The following is an 18,332-nucleotide window of genomic DNA, read 5'->3' as shown; positions in this document are numbered from 1 at the left end:
GGTGTCTCGCCTGCCCTTGTCCTGGGCCCTGCATGTCCACCTTTGAGTGGTGGCATATGCTTCCCCACACGGCTCCTCGGCCAAGAGATCCCCCGAAGTCTCAGTGCCACTCTCTTCTCTGCCTCGGGTTGGGGATGGGTGCTGTCCACTCAGTGCTGCCCTCTCCTTATGCGTGTTGCCCCGTCAGGGGAGCCCCCCGTGTTCTCTCTGAGCAGTCCCCTGTAGACCACCATCTGGAGTTACTTCAGTTCTCTCCCGCACCCACTAAGAGTGGAAGAGCCTGAGAGGAGGGAGTGATCCTTGATACCCTTTTGCCTGCATCCACCACACTCTTTTCTTCTGCCCTGCAGGCCTTGTAGCCTTCACAAAGCCTAAGTGAGAAGTGGATTCCATGTGTTTGAAATGCCTCTAATTCAAGTTCACTCAGGATTAGTGGAGGTAGCAGTGGTGGTGATGGGAGGTGGGCAGAGGGCATGACTCTCACAGCTTCTAACCCTTTTCCTCCCCAAAACTTCATCTCCCATCCAGCTTAAAGCTCTATCTCTGTTCTAGGTTTCAGAGCTGGCATGAAGGGTGATGTAATTTAATTGCTTCTCTGTCACCTTGCTAATGCCCTTTTGCCCTTAGAAGCTACAGTGTGAACTATCCTGACAATAACGGTGCCCTTGGATCTGATTATTCTATGGAGGAGGGTTGGCCCTGAACCTGCTGGGCTGGAAAGAGGGTGTGGATTACTCTTCAGAAATGTTATACCTCAAAAGTGGATGCTGCAAATATCATCCCACCTCACTGTCTGGGGAAATGACTGAGTTAAACTAGTGGGAAAATGCTATACAGGGCTCCAGTACTCTTGCCTGGAAAATCCCGTGGATGGAAGAGCCTGGAAGGCTGCAGTCCATGGGGTCACTGAGGGTTGGACACGACTGAGCGACTTCACTTTCACTTTTCACTTTCATGCGTTGGAGAAGGAAATGGCAACCCACTCCAGTGTTCTTGCCTGGAGAATCCCAGGGATGGGGGAGCCTGGTGGGCTGCCGTCTATGGGGTCACACAGAGTCGGACACGACTGAAGTGACTTAGCAGCAGCAGCTATACAGGGAAGCAGCCCAGAGGGACTGCTCTCTTTTGTGGGAAAAGACTAAGGGTAATAATAATTTAAAATGTGATGTATTGGGTTCTCACTGTCTCCCAGGCACGATGGTAAACATTCATGTCTGCTCACTACCTCATAACAATTCTATTGTGTGGGACCTGTTGTTATCTGGTTTTATCAATGCTGAAACTAAAGTTTGGAGAGATTAACTACTGTGCTGAAGGTCCACAGACGAGGGCGCCTAATCCGGGCTCAGAGACACCCCTGCCTGACATCAAATGCCATGTTCTTTATTACCATCTTGTACCCTCTTCTACGAATAGGATTTATTTTATGTTTGCTTCTAGGGTTTTATATTGAGGGCAAAGTCATATCAAGAAACAGAAAGAAGATGTGAATAAAGAAGAATGTCTTTTTATTGGACAATTACTCTGTGCCAGATGCATTAAATTCATTATCTTAAATCTTTACCCTTCAAGGTAGTGTCTAATATTTCTATTTTACTGGTGAAAGGTGAAAGCCCAGAGAGTTTAACCCTCCCTGTTTATTCAGCTAATCCGAGGCAGGACTGGGATTCATACTCTGGCCCATCTGCCTCCAGAACTCCTGGCACTCCACTGCCTTTTGTAGTAATAATAAGAGGCTTCCAGTGGTTTGCAGATAAACTTTAGCCCAACCTAAGACCAGAGTTGGCACGTGCTTGCATGCTTAGTTACTCAGTTGTGTCTGATTCTTTGCGACCCCATGAACTGTAGCCTGCCAGGCTCCTCTGTCCATGGGGATTCTTAAGGCAAGAACATTGGAGTGTGTTGCCATGCCCTCCTCCAGGGGATCTTCCCAACCCAGAGATCAAACCCAGGTCTCCCGCATTGCAGGTGGATTCTTTACCATCTGAAGCAACAGGGAAGCCCTGTTGGCACTGCTGCTGCTGCTAAGTCGCTTCAGTTGTGTCCCACTCTGCAACCCCATAGATGGCAGCCCACCAGGCTCCCCCGTCCCTGGGATTCTCCAGGCAAGAACACTGGAGTGGGTTGCCATTTCCTTCTCCAATCCTGTTGGCATAGGCCCCTGTAAATGAACTTGGCCTGTGCTCATCTTTGAAGAGGAAACCTTTCTGCTCTCACTGGGATTTGGTACAGATTTGTATCATTTTAACTCAAGTGTGAGAACTTATATCTGGCATTTTTATGCAAGAGAAATAGGCTATTTTACACTGATTACATTGATTAAACTATTGGACCTTGTGTTTTTGTCACAATCTCTGTTTTAAAGAGGAATACCAGACAGCAAGGGTAGATTACCCAGGATGCCTACCTGCCTCTGTAGTTTTACAGGGGCCAAGCAGTGTTAGACACTAGGCCTGTGGGATGTGATTAAGTATTGCCTTCATTTAAAAAAGGGTTCTATGGTCTAGTAAGTTTTAGAATTGCTAGGTTAGTAATACTCAAGGTATTTTATTTTACTTTTTGTGAATTTCCAAAATGCAAGTCAGTATATGATTTTTCTCTAATGTTTTTGCATATAGAATCCTTTTTCTCTTTTTGAATTTAATTTGGAGCTAATATATTGTGGAACAGACTTAATCCAACATGCCTGCTACTCCCTTTTGCGTTTAACTCATATAGAAGGTTCCAGAGAGGGGAAAGGATGTCACGTGCTGTGGATTTACTTGTTTCACACTTTTCTCCAGGAGCGAGTGGTATTGCTTCTGTCTGGCTCTGCACCAACACACCCATGTTCTAGAGCACAGTTCATCCAAACATAATTTGCAGACACAGAGGGGCGGCGGCTTCTGGGCAGCAGCTTGTCCCGGGGCTGGAGGCTGCAGCTCTGATGCCTCCCGCAGTAGTTGCTGGGTAAACTCGCTGCCGTGTCACCACCTGCATTAGTTCCTGAAAGTATCCTGGAAAACACTTGCCTGAAATGGAAATGGTACGGAGTCCATGTATTACATACTGATTTTGTGCTGCCTTTCTTGGAAATTTTAACTGCCAGGTAGGCCTCAGAGTGCTCCAGTCCCTGGCTTACTCAATACCCAGGGATTCTCTTTATTTTGGAAATATGGTCTCTCTGCTCTCAGAGTAGCTGGGGAGAATTACTATTATACATTCATTATGGACTGGTAATTTAGAACCAGGAGACCTATGGGTTGGAACCCAAAATATCTCACCCCCAAATGATGAGGGAAAAACCTTTGCTGAGAACGGGTCTCAGAATGAGACAACATAACAATCCCTTCTCCGGGGATAATCAGACACTGGCAGTTTTCCTGTGGTTGTTCATGCAATGTCTTTCTCAGCCAAAATCTGAGCAGAGCTGCCAAAGGTAGTCGAGTCTGGCACAAAAGGGTTGTAAAAATAATTCACTTCATAGAAAACTTCAGCAGTTTCTCTCCCGGGCCTCTGGGCTGCATGGGCTATTGGAGCAGAGGATTTGCTACGAGGGCATCTCAGCTCCCAGCTGAACACCCCCATGGGCTCTGATGAGTCTCGATGGAACACACTGGAAACCAGCATAACACTGTCTATTTTTCACTTTTAAGTTCAAACCGAAAACAAGATGGAAGATGTGTCAAGACGGCTAGCAGCTGAAGGAAAGGACATCGATGATCTTAAGAAAATCAACAGCATCATCGTAAAGCGACTCAACCAGCTGGACTCAGAACAGAGCTAAAGAAATGAATCGTCCAAGAGCAACTGCTAACACCTGAGCTTCTCACGGTCCAGGGAGGGTGTAGGGATTAAGAACCACCAAGGGTATTTGTGGGTCTTGAAAGGCTGAGTTTCAATTACAGGGATGGGAGCAACCCCAAGGCAAGGGGGCCTGGGGGCAGCTGCCAGAAAGGGGCTCGTTTTGTGGGAGTGCCCTTCAGCTTTCATGGGCTCAAGGGTGGCAGGCATGGGGCAGAAACAACAGTAAGCGAGAAAGGGCATTTGGCTCTGCATGTGCAGCTTTTACCAAAGGAGATTTGTCACCAAAATAAGGTCACAGTGGCCAGTAAAGTTCATGGCCTCATGTATCTTTATGAACTCTGGGGAAAGCCTAAGGGATTCGTTGAATTGTTTGTATTCAAGGGGATCAGGTGATGATTCTTTCCAATAAAAGAGATTCTGCTCAGGTGATTATACTTGACTCTTACTTCTTCAGGGATGGGGGATGGATCGACTCAGAGCTATCTGCCTACAGGTATTTGTTGATAGTAGTTAAGTGCATATGGTAGAGTGGGGACCACAAGAGAGAGCCTGAGTTATTCAAATAATGTTTATTGAGCTGTTGCTTTTTGCAAACCACTGTATTCTACAGAAGTTTACATTCAATTGGGGAACAAAGGAGATACGTAGTTATATAGAGATATATAAGCTTTTTGACTTTCTGACAGGAAAAAAAATCCTTCAGCAACCTGCTGATTAATTGTGCAGAAATCTGCTGGGTTTATAGGTTATAGGTTTATTAAATTGCAGTGAGAAATTGTATATTTGGAATATTTGGAACCTGCCTTGTTTCAGCACAAAAGGTAAGGCACAGAGTTTGTGAAATTAGACATGCTTCAATATGAGTTTGAAAGCACGAATCTTAGAAAATGTTTACTATAAATACATTGTGTAAGTCTGTTGTGTGAAATGTATTATTGTTCTATCATTTTGGGTTCATTAAAAACATTTGAGTTTATTCTAAAGTTATATACATACATAAAAACACATTTTATGACAGTAAATAATTAATGAAAAAAACACAAGATGTTTCACCTATTCATTTTTACACTCAACTTTTTTTTAAAGTTAACTTTTTAATGTATTTAATTAATTATTTTTTATTGAAGGATAATTACTTTACAATATTGTATTGGTTTCTCCCATACATCAACATGAATTAGCCATAGGTATATGTATGTCCCTTCCCTCTTGAATCTCTCTCCCACTCAAAAACATTTGTACTGCATAGTTATTTTTTTTAAATTGATGTCGTGCAGGATATTTTAAAACTCTGAAATTTGTGTTTATTGGAAAATTGTTATTGACCTGCTGATGTGGTGTGGCGAAATTATTTGTCAAGAATTGTTTTGACATTGTGTCGGGGCAACAGATGAGCTGATGCAGCAACTCTCTAAAAACAGCCATTTTTCTTTGAACTCATTTGTTCTTGTAATGCTTTTTTCCTCCCTTTCTACCTACACAGTGGATATTTTGTGCTCAGTAATAAATGATCTTTATGGTAAGAAATGTATGATTTTTATAATGTGAAGTAGGATAGTGTCTGATGAATCATTTCATCCATCTCTTTGGATCCATCCTGTTGGATCTGCATTGTCCTGCCTGTATGGTGTCTATGGAGCCGTAGTCATCACACAGCCTGGGGCACTCCAGGCAGCCCGCTCCAGGTATTTGGATTCACAGACTCACAACTTCTATTGATGGTGTTTTATGTTTTAAAATACTGCTGGCTACATGTAGTCTTCTTTTTTGCAACACAAGGATTTAAATTTGCTATTAAAGCTATTATTGGAGCAACTGGAATAATCTGAATAGGGTCTGTAGGCTAGATAATGGTATTATATCAGTGTTAATTCCCCGATTTAATAATCATATCATGGTTATATGAGAATCTTTGTTTTTAGAAAACACACATGTATGCATTTTAGGATAAAGTGACATTATGTCTTCAAAAATGGTTCATAAAATAAAAGTGTGAAAAAAAAAGAAAATAAAAGTGTGTGTGTGTGTATAAAGGCACTATAGTAAATGTTAACATTTGGAAAATTTTTATTTAATAAAATCATGCAGCAACCTAGATGTCCATTGACAGATGAACAGATAAAAAGATCACATATATATAATGGAATATTACTTAGCCATAAAAAGGAATGAATTTGCATCAGTTCCAGTGAAGAGGATAAAACTAGAGCTTGTTATAAAGAGTGAAGTCAGTCAGAAGGAGAAAAACAGATATCATGTAATAATGCACATATATGGAATATAGAAAAAATGGTATGATTAACCTATTTGTAGGTCAGCAATAGAGACACAAGGGCTTCCTGGTGGCTCAGATGGTAAAGAATCTGCCTGCAATGTAGGACATCGGGGTTCAATCCCTGGGTCAGGAAGACCCCCTGGAGAAGGGAATGGCAACCCACTCCAGTATTCTTGCCTAGAGAATTCCATGGACAGAGGAGCCTTGCAGGTTGTATAGTCCAAGGGGTTGCAAAGAGTCAGACATGACTGAACTAACACTTCCAATAGAGACACAAACAGAACAGACTTGTGGGCATAGTGGGGGAAGGAGCAGGTGGGATGAATTGAGAGAGTAGCACCGAAACATATACCTTACCATATGTAAAGTAGGTAGCCAGCAGGAATTTGCTGTATGACGCAGGGAGCTCAACCTGGTGCTCTGTGGCAACCTAGAGGGGTAGGATGGGGTGGGAGGTGGGAGGGAGGGAACATATGTATACCTATGGCCAATTCATGTTCATGTATGGCAGAAACCAACACAACACTGTAAAGCAATTATCCTCCAACTGAAAATTTTAAAAAATCATGCATTTTTTCCTTTAAAAAAATAGCTGATGTATAATTGACATATAAATTTGTATATATTTAAGGTCTATAGTGATGTTTTGATTTATGTATACATTGTTAAATGGTCACATAATTAAGCTAATTGACATATTCATCACCTCTGCATATATTTGTATGAATGTGTGTGCTGTGTATGGAAAGATCTAAGATCTATACTCCTAGAAAATTTCAAGTATACAACACAGTACTGCTAAACTGTTGTCACTATACCGGACATTAGGTCTTGAGAACTTGTTCATCTTGCATAGCAACCTTCATAGCTTTTGGTTACAAGTAGCCTCTTGGCAGTCAGATCTGGTGGTTGAGACATGGGCTGGGGAACCCAACTGTCTGATTTGTCCTGGTGCTACCATTTACTGCGGCTCTGGGGAAACTAACCTCTTTTCCTCTTTCATCAGTAAAGTTGGATAATTATAAAATCTACTGTTACTATTGTGAGTCTTAAAAGAAATGATAAATGGCTTACAACAGTGTCAAAAACAAAGTACTCAATAAATGCTGGTTTTTATTGTCATTATTATTGTTAATGTTAACAGTAGTAGATGTATAAGAGAAATAACTAAATTTAACATTTCCTGATGGGGCCTTAGGGCTAAATGTTTTTCTGCTGCACATCCTGATCTAATCTGACTGGGGTGGTGGAGTAAGAGCTTTTTGGCAAAACAACTTAAGCTAATTTACAAATTCTTGTTGTTCAGTCGTTAAGTCGTGTCCAACTTTTTGTGATCCAGTGGACAATCCAGCATGCCAGGCTCCCCATCCTTCACTGTGTCCAGGAGTTTACTCAGATTCGTGTCCGTTTAGTCAGTGATGCCAGCCAACCATCTCATCCCCTTCTCCTCCTGCCCTCAATCTCTCCCAGCATCAGGGTCTTTGCCAATGAGTAGGCTCTTTGCATCAGGTCGTCATAGTATTGGAGCTTCAGCATCAGTCCTTCCAATGAATATTCAGGGTTGATTTCCTTTAGGATTGACTGGTTTCACCTCCTTGCAGTCACAGGGACACTCTAAAGTCTTCTGCAGCTCCTTAATTCCAAATCCTCAATTCTTTGGCACTCAGCCTTCTTTTTCCAAGCCTTCAGTTTATAAGAGGGGGGTCAATATAAGACAGAGGATTGGTTGTTTCCTAAATGATCTAGTCTGAAGAACAAAAGGATTTGCATTTGCCTCCCTGAGTGGAGCCAGGAGTTATCTGTCTGTCCTGGATTAATGCCTTGCCCATGAAGTACAGTGGCAGGAGGGAGCCAGGACAGGAAAGGAAGGCAAAGGAGTAGATAAAGAAATAGAAGGGACTGTGTTTTGTATGTTTTTTTGGACTTTGTATATGTTCACAAGAGGCTCAGAAAGAGATGATTTTTTTTTTTTTTTTTCCTGGCAGTGGGCTCTGTCTGCATGCCCTTCCTGGTGTTACTGTGATGGAAGGATTACCATGTCTTCTGACCCCAGGGCCAATGCACTGCCTCATCCATCGTGAGGCCCCTAGGAGAGCCTTGCTGTAGCTCCTCAGATGGTTCTGATTGGCAACCACCTGTGGGTGAGCCGGGCCCAGCCCCACACACCACACCCTGCTGTGACACCTGGAGACCATTGGGGTGTGGAACAGCCTGGAAGGAGGAGGTTCCAGCTTCACAGTGTGGTTGCCGGCCGCAATTTAGGGAACACGGGCCCTTCTCTCTCCTGGAAAGACTAGGGTCATCTGGCCAGAACTCCACCAGTGAACTCCAGTCTCCAAAGCAAGGCTCTTGGGTAAGAACAAGAAAACCAGGAGAGTTAAAATAACACAAAATAATAGCTTTTCTTCTTTTTTTCTAACAGCAGTCTGTGATGGAAAAGAGAACAATTTTGGTGTGTGTGACATTTGGACTGAGGCATCTTGGGGAATTATACTGCACAAACCATTGTATTATAACCCATTTTTATGTCTTAGAATGAGAATTTTAATGGAAACAAGATCTCTCTGAGTATAAAATAATTTTATTCCTGCTTAAAATAATGACCCCATTTAAATTCAGTAGAGGATGAGCAAAAGAAACAGATCATCAGAAAAGATTAGTAATCTATCCCCTCTGTGAATGAATTTGCCCGGAAGAAGCTGTGAAAAGGAGAAAGAATTCTAGGACTATGAACTATCTTTCAACAGAGTCAGGAAATATTTTCTTTTAAAGAGGAAATTAAAAATATTCTTATTGGAATCCATATGTCTACTTACTCTCATTTGGTGAAGATAAAAACTTCTCAGTAAATTTTTTTTATAGGGGAAAACTTACTGAAATATAATTTTGCTTTGCAGGAAAATGAAAGGATTAAAAAAAAAAAAAACAGTGAAAAGCAGCTCAGAACAAACTTAATTCCCTCTAGTGAGCAAGCATTGGGCGTATACGTGGTGCCCACCTGTGTGGGCTGACACTGCAGAGGATTTAAGGGTCTAGGGCATCATCCTGCCTCCAAATGGGTTTCTGATCTGGTTGTGCAAATAAAATGTGTAAGAAACCAGTCATGATCTGTTACCATGACAGGAAAAAGCAGATCTGTGGCTGTCCAACGATCACCTGGGAGACCTAAACCCAGGTTCTTGGATCCTACTCTCCATGATTCTGACTTAGCAGGCAGGGGTTGGGATTGGGGATTCATGGTTTTACAAAGCTGCTGTGATGAGTCTGATGTGCAGTTTGGTAGAGTGGCTGGACAAATGATGGATTCAGTATAAGCTTGTGTTTGGATTCTGTATCTATGCATAAGTTACAGTGAGGTCTTCACCTCTCTTGACTCTGTTCCTGACTTTAGAGAATTTTGTCTGTAAAGTGGGAGTGTTTTGCTGCTGGTGAGAACCAGGAAGTTGATAAAGTCTTTCAGGCTCTGTTGTTTATAAGTCACTAATAAGTTGTATATAAATAGGGGGACCGTCTGATCATCTGTGGTTATTAGTTTTAATCCCTAGGGAACACTATTAGTCTCTTGTCAAGGACCCGTAAAAGTCTTCAGAAGAACCCTCCATTTCTTCCTGCACATAGCTTTTCTCTTTCCTCTCCCTTCCTCTCTCCTTTCTCAATGTGCTTGGCTGAGGCTCCACTTTAAGGGGCTGTTCACTTGTCTGGGGGGCCAATGGATGGCTATTCTAATAGCAGAAGATGTGAATGAGAACCTGGGAATACTGAAGGGTGAGGAGTCTGTCGGAGGAAGCCAGACAAGGGGTCTGCTCCACTTTCTGTCCCAGGAGAGCAGACAATAATTATTTTTGCAGTAGAAGCTTTGCAGTATCATGACCTGGGGGCTTCCTTGGAACATGAGACACACAGGTCTGGCCAGGCTGGTCGACTTTCCGGCACTTTGTCTTTTTCACAGGTTGAAAAAATTGTGATCAATCTTGATCTCAAGACACAGATTTCGGTTTTGTTTTTAGGAAAAGTGATGCTGCTCAGGGTCCTTAGAATCCCCCTGCCCTGACCCCAGTTACATCAGAATATGCCTCGTGGTCGTTTGGAATGGGACCTTCCTATCTTGTGTATTTTCATCTGAAGACGTTTTATGGGTTCTTGGACAGAATATTGACATTTCCTGGGTACTGAGAATCACATCTAGAAATGGTCACCCTCCTCTTTGATATAACAGCTTTAAGTGACTCGGAGTTTGTGGAATTAAAAAAAATCAATACCAAATAGTCAGTAGTCACCTGGAACCAATGAGTGATGGGTGGTGAAGTGAGTCCAGTGATTAGTTCAGTCTTCAGCACCCGAGGAGCAAAACTGTTGAGACAGACAGGGGCTCGATCAGCTATTAGGCGTTGAGGTGCAACTCTTTAAACTGCAAGGATTAAAAACCTATCCAATTTAGTTGCATTTTCTGTTTTTTTAAGAGTTCATTTGGATACAACTTGTGTTACCTCTAAATTTCTCACCATCCAAGAGAAATTAAACTGCACGTAGTGAAAGTGGAAAGTGAAAGAAGTCGCTCAGTTGTGTCTGACTCTTAGCGACCCCATGGACTGCAGCTTACCAGGCTCCTCCATCCATGGGATTTTCTGGGCAACAGTACTGGAGTGGGGTGCCATTGCCTTCTCCCGAGGAAGGTGACATTATTGATCAAAAACAGAGAAATTTTAAATTTTGTTCTTTCTCTTCTTTACTTCAAGGTTGGTCTTGCCAGTAAAGTATGTAGGGATTTTTCTGTAGACAATTGCTTTTAGGCCAGGAATGTGGGGCTTCCCAAATGGCAGAGTGGTAAAGAATCTGCCTGCTAATATAGGAGACACAAAGATGCAAATTCAATCCCTGGGTCAAGAAGATCCCCTGGAGTAGGGAATGGCAACCTACTCCAGTATTCTTGTGTGGAAAATTCCATGGATAGAGGGGGCTGAGGGACTACAGTCCATGGGGTCGCAAAGAGTTGGACATGACTGAGCATGCACTTGCCTCGTGGGGAGTAGGATATAAAGGTTAATAAGGGCAGAAAAGGCCCCTTTGGAGTGATGTACATATCCCACCTGTCAGGCTGTGGCACCTTAAATTTTCCTGGATGGCAAATGCTGCCTGTGTCTCCTCCACACATAAAGAATAAATGGACTGTGGAAACAGAAGTCATGATCCTAATTTCTCTTTGTTTCTTGGCCTCCTCTGATTCTCACATCCTCTTTTAAGTTGTGAAACATGATTCATTCTTCATGCATGAATCCTCAAAGAAATGGATTGTAACAAGCTTATTCCATGAGGAATATCCTTCCTGAATGTGGAATACTGCTGCTACAGAACATTTATTGTCTGATGAAAAAACAGGGCAGGTCAAACAATCAAAAAACTAGTTAATAATTGAATTACGGTTTCTTGAATGCTAAAAATGTTTAATGTTTCATGCCCCGAAGTGGTTTCAAATATTGCCACCAAAAGGCTAAGTTAGAATTCTATTCCACATCCTCCTCACTGATCCCACCCAACTTAGCAAACTTCTTTAATATTGATGAGATGGGGTCAACTTCTGAATTACTGTAAATCCATTTAGGGACTCAAAAACAGTTTCTTATAGACTCAAAAAATAGTGATGGAAAAGACATTAGCTAGCCTTTGAGGTACATTCCAGGACCTATTTTTAAACTTCATTTAGAACAGATGACAGAAAACCCAGGTTCTTTCCAGAATACTTGTGGTAGTCACAAAGGAATCATTCATAATTGTTTCCTCATGCCCTCAGTGAAAGCTAGAGGGCATGAGCCTAGAACTTCATGTGACCCTCTCAGATTTTGCCTTGTCATTGTGTATTTGTGCTTTACCTTTTGCATGATGTTCATATCTGGGCATCCCCAGGCTATAACTGATGGCTCAGTAATGGGAATTTGTGTAACTGGATTAAGCTAGGATGGGTTTCCAGGCTGCCTGCATTGCCTCAACTTGCAACAGAGCCAAGTGGTGTGGACTAATAGGAGAGGAGGGACATCTGGTGGCAGTTGGTTATTTCAGAGGAAGGAGGACAATTTGAAGGAAGAAAGAAGGCAAGAGTTAAAATACAGTGTGTGATGCTGAAGGGAGAGTGAATGGTTGCATCAGACATAGGACAGCTGGGGGCCACACCTGGGAGAAACAGCCACCCAGCCAGGGGGCCACCTTCATGGTGGTGAAGACGGTGGGCTTTGGAATCGAAGGACCTGCCTTTGAATCTGGACCTGTTGCTCACGAGCTGTGTGACACTGGCTGAATTACTTACCCTTTCTGAGCCTTGGCCTCATCATCTATAAAATGAGAAAAATACCTGTCTTGCAGTGTTGTCGTGATGGACAGAATGACACCTAGCGCTTGTTAAGAACTTAGTTAATGAGAGTGGCCATTCCTTTTCTTATTCACATAAAGAAGGTGAGTAGGGTTTGAGCTAAGGGAGAGATTTTCTGCTGATTCTAGTGACAGTCTGGTAGTTCTTTTGGATTTGGAGAAATTCCTTGGAAGGAGCCTCTCTGACCCCACTTTTAGGAAGGTCCACACAAGGTAACCGATTGCCAGGCATCTGATGGGAAGTATCTTCCTATGAAACAACAGGAATTTATTAAGTTCTAGTGTCTTTTCACCATGCAGACATACTGCCCTCCTGGAACTTATCCCTAAGAGGGGAGACAAGATTACCACACAGAGGCAAAACAAGAGATAAGGCATGGTTAGGTTTCCAATTTTGTGGCCCCGAGACTAAGAGCTGGAAAAATTCAGAGGAAGGAAGGCATCCTCCTGGGCAGACAATAGGCTGGCCATCACTCCTGGGAAAGTCTCCATTCCCTGGAAGGTTGGGATGGTTGGTCATTCTACCTTCAGAGAGAAGGTTGATGCCATTTGGAAGATTTCTCCAGATGGCCACCTTTTCTCTCTATAGACCTACCTATGCTGCTGCTGCTGAGTCACTTCAGTCGTGTCTGACTCTGTGCAACCCCATAGACAGCAGCAGCCCACCTATGACCTCACCCCAACTATGACTTCTTCTCAAGACTCAGGTCAAGGTGAACTGAACTTCTATCTTTGATCCCAATCTCTTTTCCTAACCTGGGACCATGCTCTGATTAGTCAATCTGTCCCCTTCCACTAGCTCATTCTTTTCCTGTAGATATTCGTTTAAGACCCATTCACAGAGATCTTTCTCCCTTTACGCCTACTGGCCACTATCTTTTGTTCTTACTCTCCTTGTCTAGACTTCTCAAAATGACAGCCTACACTCACTGTCTCTTATTGTTTAACCTCCCATCCATTCCTCAAAGCATGGTGCAATCTGACACTTGCACCTGTCCACTGAAACTGTCCTTGTTAAGGTTATAACGGATGGCCTCATTGCTAGATCCCATGACCATTTCTCAAACATGTTCTTTTTTCCCTGATAAATTTATTTATTTTTGGCTGCACTGGATCTTTGTTGCTGCACATGGACTTTTTCTAGTTGCAGCAAACAGGAGGTACTCTTTAGCTGTGGTTCATGGGCTTCTCATTGTGGGGGGTTCTCTTGTCATGCAGCATAGGCTCCAGGGTGCGCAGGCTCAGTAGTTGTAGTGCTGGGCTTAGCTGCCCTGCAGCATGTGGAATCTTCTCAGACCACTGATCAAACCCATGTCTCCTGCATCAGCAGGTGGAGTCTTAACCAGTGGACCACCAGGGAAGTCCTCAGACTTCTTCACAAATCTTTTTGTTGCGTTTGACATTGTTGATCATTCACTTCGTGAAACTCCTCAACCCCTTGACCTCTGGGTCAGCACTCTCCTGGGTTCCTTCTGTACTTCTAGGGTTTCTCTTCTATTTCTTCCTAGTGCCCCTCTTGCTCTACCTGCCTCTTTATTGTTGCTGTTCCTGCTCTTCTGGATTACTTCATTTTATGTTATCGAATGCCTTTTTTTATTTATAGATGAAATTCTTCATATATTTCTTCAATCTAGATCTTTCTACTGTGCTTCAGGTATAGAGTTAATTACCTGTTCAGTATCCAGACTTAGATAAACTCAACATATCCCATATAAAACTAATCGCCTTTCCCCATGAAATTTACTCTTCTTGTATCCCCTGGCTTAGCTGGGAGCATCACCATCTGCAAACCAGAACCTGAGGGCCACCTCTGCTCCCTTTTCCTTACTTACCATACACAATTTAGCCATCAAGGTTTTTTTATTTTACCTTCTATTAATAAATCATTTCTCACATCCATTCTTTCCTCCCCCTACCCCCGCCCCCAGCTGTGCCCTACTTAGGCTCATTACTGTTTGAATGAATGATCACAACACCTTCCTAACTGGTTTCTCAGACTCAAGGTTGGTTTGTTTCAAGTTCTCATTCGGCAAGGTCATTAGAATAATCTTTCTAAAAATGTAAGTCCATATTCTCCCTGGTAAAAAATCTATGCTGCTGTTGCTGCTAAGTCACTTCAGTCGTGTCCGACTCTGTGCAACCCCATAGACGGCAGCCCACCAGGCTCCCCCGTCCCTGGGATTCTCCAGGCAAGAACACTGGAGTGGGTTGCCATTTCCTTCTCCAATGCATGAAGGTGAAAAGTGAAAGCGAAGTCGCTCAGCCGTGTCCAACTCTTAGCAACCCCATGGACAGCAGCCCACCAGGCTACTCCATCCATGGGATTTTCCAGGCAAGAGTACTGGAGTGGGGTGCCATTGCCTTATCCTGCAGTGGGTCCTTGCTCATAGCATGTCATTTCTACTGCAATGTCTTCATTCATGGTGTCCCTTCTGTTTGGGGGGACCTTTTCTAATCCCTCCCTCTCAACACCTCTTCTTCAGATATTCAGACTCTTCTCAGACAGAGTCTCTAAAACATTTTTGGATTTATTACCTCAGGGAGACTTACCCTAAAATTTTCAGGCACCAGAAAGACTTGGAGTTGGGCACACTAGATTATTATCTTGGGTCTGCTTCCTGATAGCTGTGTGGCTTTGGGAAGGGAGCTTAACCTCTCTCCACCTTAGTTCTCTTTATAAAAGTGAGAATGAAAAAAAAAAGTGAGAATGATAATCATCAACCTAATGGTATGTTTGAAGAGAAATAACATGCTTGTGAAGCACTTAGCATAGCCCTTGGCTCATAGTCAGTTTTACCAGGACTCTAATCACCATGGCAATAGAAACCATGTCTTAAAAAAAAAAAAAAAAAACAGTTAAGGCAAAAAGGAAATTTATTGACTCACAGAACCTGGGTCTCAAGGACAACTGCAACTAGGAATTCATAAACCATCAGAGCCATCCTACTCCTTTCTCGATCCTCTGTCTTCTGTGTGTTGGCTTTATTCTTTTTAATTTTTTTTATTCGCCTACAGATTTATCCTTCCAGATACAAGAACCATGGCACCAGCAACTTCCGGTTTAATGTGAATGTCTTTCTTATTCATCCATGAATCTTTAGTGCCTGACAGTGTCTGGCAACAGAAGGAGACTTTCTGAATAAATGATTAAAGAAACCTCAGCTATTAGGGATGTATTTATGTACATATGTCTTTCCTACAATTTTCTGCTTGTTCATAATATTTTGGGATAAAAAGTCTATCGTTCTCCTAGGCCTTGAAAGCCCACTCTCCTGTTTAATAGTGGTAGCTCTTTACTCATCAAAGGCAGATTGTGGATTCTGCAAGAAGAAAGGTGGTATAATATGGAAAGATTTGAGTTGTCAGTTGAACAAAGAAAGACTTTATTAACATGGAGTGTTAATGTCAGCCTCTAAGGAGGAATCCACTGCTTGGTGGACTCTGACCAGGCTGAGTCAGAGGCTGTCAAGTCATGTCTTCTTTAAACATATGCCTGCTGTCCTGGGGCGGGATAACTGTGGGAAGCTCAGTTGTCAGGGAAGACAGGAAGGGGATCTTGCAGAGAAAGGAGGTGAGTGGATTGCCTTTGTTATTGCTTTAGTCTCTCTGCAGATTTGTCTGTTACTTCAGACGTGAGGGAAAAAAGACACTTTGCCAATAGTGGTAAAGTTCTTTACACTCTGAATTTATTGCAGGATCAACAAATTTGTGGGTGCCTGGTGCAAAATGGAAAGGCAGGCCCCTTGTCTGTAAATTACTAAGAATTTCAAGAAGGCAACAGTAGAGCATTAAACCAAGCCCAGAGTTCTGTGCAAATGAAAAGGGTGCCTTGCATTTGCTCCAGTATTCTTGCCTGTAAAATTCTATGGACAGAGGAGCCTGGTGGGCTACAGTCCATTGGGCTGCAAAGAGTGAGACACCACTGAACATTTAGAGCGGTTCTCCAAAGCTCATCTGAGAGATTAGAAATAAGAGACATTATGGATCTATAGCCTATGGTATTACTTATGTTATTCTTTTTAGTTACTGGTTTATATATTCTATTTTATTTTTATTTTGGACTTCCTGACATCCCCTGCAAAGCTATGATCTATATCAGAGATATAATCTGTCCCCTGCAATTTGCTCTCTTTTGCTTCCTTTTTAGAAAGTTAGGTATACATGGAAAGATACTAAAGTTGAGTACTCCCATCGAACTGTCTGCCTTGCATTTCCCCCGCAAGATCAGGAGAAGAATGCTTGCTTTTCCATGAAGGGATTTAAAGGTACAGAAGACAAAAATATAGTTGTGTGTATTTTTATATAAAAAATTCATTTAAAAAGCACATGAATTTTACTAGTTCAGTGTGTCAGATGCTTCTGCTTAGGCCAAAAGGGAATTTCTTTGAAGGACATTGGTTAATGTGAAGAAGTCTGAGAAAAAATTGGCAACAAGCCTTCAGAAATGAGAGATGGAACTTCTGCTTCTGATCAAGACTGAGTAACTGGGAATGGATTCTAGAGTGTGAAATATGAACGTGCAAGATGAATGAGGAAACAGGACACTCTATTTCATGGTGCAGGAATCCCAAGGTGAACCAATCAAATGCTGGGTGATATGCAAGCACTGGAATATTCTAGCAGATAAGCAGACAAAGCATAATACATACCAGGCAGGATGTTGGAATACCAGCAGTATTATTCTTGTGTCCCTATTGACAGAAGTTTTTTTTCTTCTACCCTGTCTGTAGTCATCGTGGGCTGGGGCCAGTGATGGCATGAACTAAAACTAAGATAACATCTGGAAGATGAAAGCAATTGTGGAAAAGTGTAAAGATCTTATTTTTCTTTCAAGGTCAATTCATGTTGATCTCGTGTTGGAATAGACTGAGGTCTCCCAGGAAAATTTCATTTTTTTCCTTCCTCTTCTCTCTTTCTCTGCTCCATTGCCTTAGCCAGATCTTCGGTCTATAATTTCTGTGGCAAGTTTTCTGCCTTCAACACGATTTCCTGTGATAGAGTAGTCAAGCTAAATGAAGCATCAGGAAATTCATACCTATGAATAAGCAGAATTGCTGTGTGTTCATTGTAAACAACCTCAAAATCTATTGAAAGAAGGGGATCCTGCTTCACAGACTTCAAGGTGAAGGTTACATTTTTTCTGAGTTTGATTGACTCCCAGAGACAGATGTGGATGTGAGTTTGTCTTGCTCATCATGTGCAGGAGATTAAACCTGTGCCTCCTGTCACCTGCTTGTGCCTATATCGTGATGTCATCAATGCTAAACACAAAAATGGAAAAAAGTCCTCACAGTGGATGGAGATCTCCGCATTTCCCAGTGACTGCTTCCCACCTAAGAGGTGGTAACACGGCTGAAATCTCTGAGGCCAAAATATACACAATCTTTCATTGCTTAAAGGTGGTGTTTTAGCAGCTCATTCCCTTAAAACCTACATATGTAACCAAAGGCAAACAGCTCCTGCATTCTGAATTCTAAAAAGGATCTAGAGTGAAGGATGGAGATTTTTTCCACTAGGTGGTAGGATTTTGCCATGGTCCTAAGTCTCAATGTGGAGAGGAGGGAAAGTAATTTGAAATTAAGAAGAGTTGAGTCAAGATAGAAAGTGACAGTAATAATGACACTACACACAGATTGAATAGATTTTTTTTTTCTTGGCACAAACAGAGAAAATTACTCCTAATGCTATTCTTGAATTAAGCAAAAATAACACAATTAAATGATTCTAAAATTTCAGAATAAAACTGGGACTTTAAAGTTCACTCTTAGGGTGTCTTAGTTTGTAGTTTATACTCTTTAATACCCATTGAATTATTTTCCTTTTTTTAAAAAAAATTGAAGTATAGTTGATTCATAATGTTGTGTTGGCCTCTGGTATACAGCTAAGTGATTCAGTTTTATATATAAGATTA

At 42.1% G+C, this 18,332-nt stretch overlaps 1 protein-coding gene across 1 annotated transcript in view; it reads left to right on the top strand.

Annotated features, from left to right (window-relative positions):
* The window catches only part of LSMEM1 (leucine rich single-pass membrane protein 1), a 128,357-nt gene that overhangs the window by 10,519 nt on the left and 99,506 nt on the right, over positions 1-18,332 (top strand). Inside the window, exons 4-5 of the mRNA XM_045166400.1 lie at positions 3,636-4,607; positions 8,047-8,414. Of these exons, the coding sequence (XP_045022335.1) occupies positions 3,636-3,766 (131 nt within the window). The 3' untranslated portion in view covers positions 3,767-4,607; positions 8,047-8,414. The remainder of the gene's footprint in view (positions 1-3,635; positions 4,608-8,046; positions 8,415-18,332) is intronic.

The sequence above is a fragment of the Bubalus bubalis genome, chromosome 8 (assembly GCF_019923935.1).
Source record: "Bubalus bubalis isolate 160015118507 breed Murrah chromosome 8, NDDB_SH_1, whole genome shotgun sequence".
Lineage (NCBI taxonomy): Eukaryota > Metazoa > Chordata > Mammalia > Artiodactyla > Bovidae > Bubalus > Bubalus bubalis.
The sequence above is the reverse complement of the archived record's forward strand: the minus strand, read 5'-3'. Positions and strand labels throughout refer to the sequence as shown.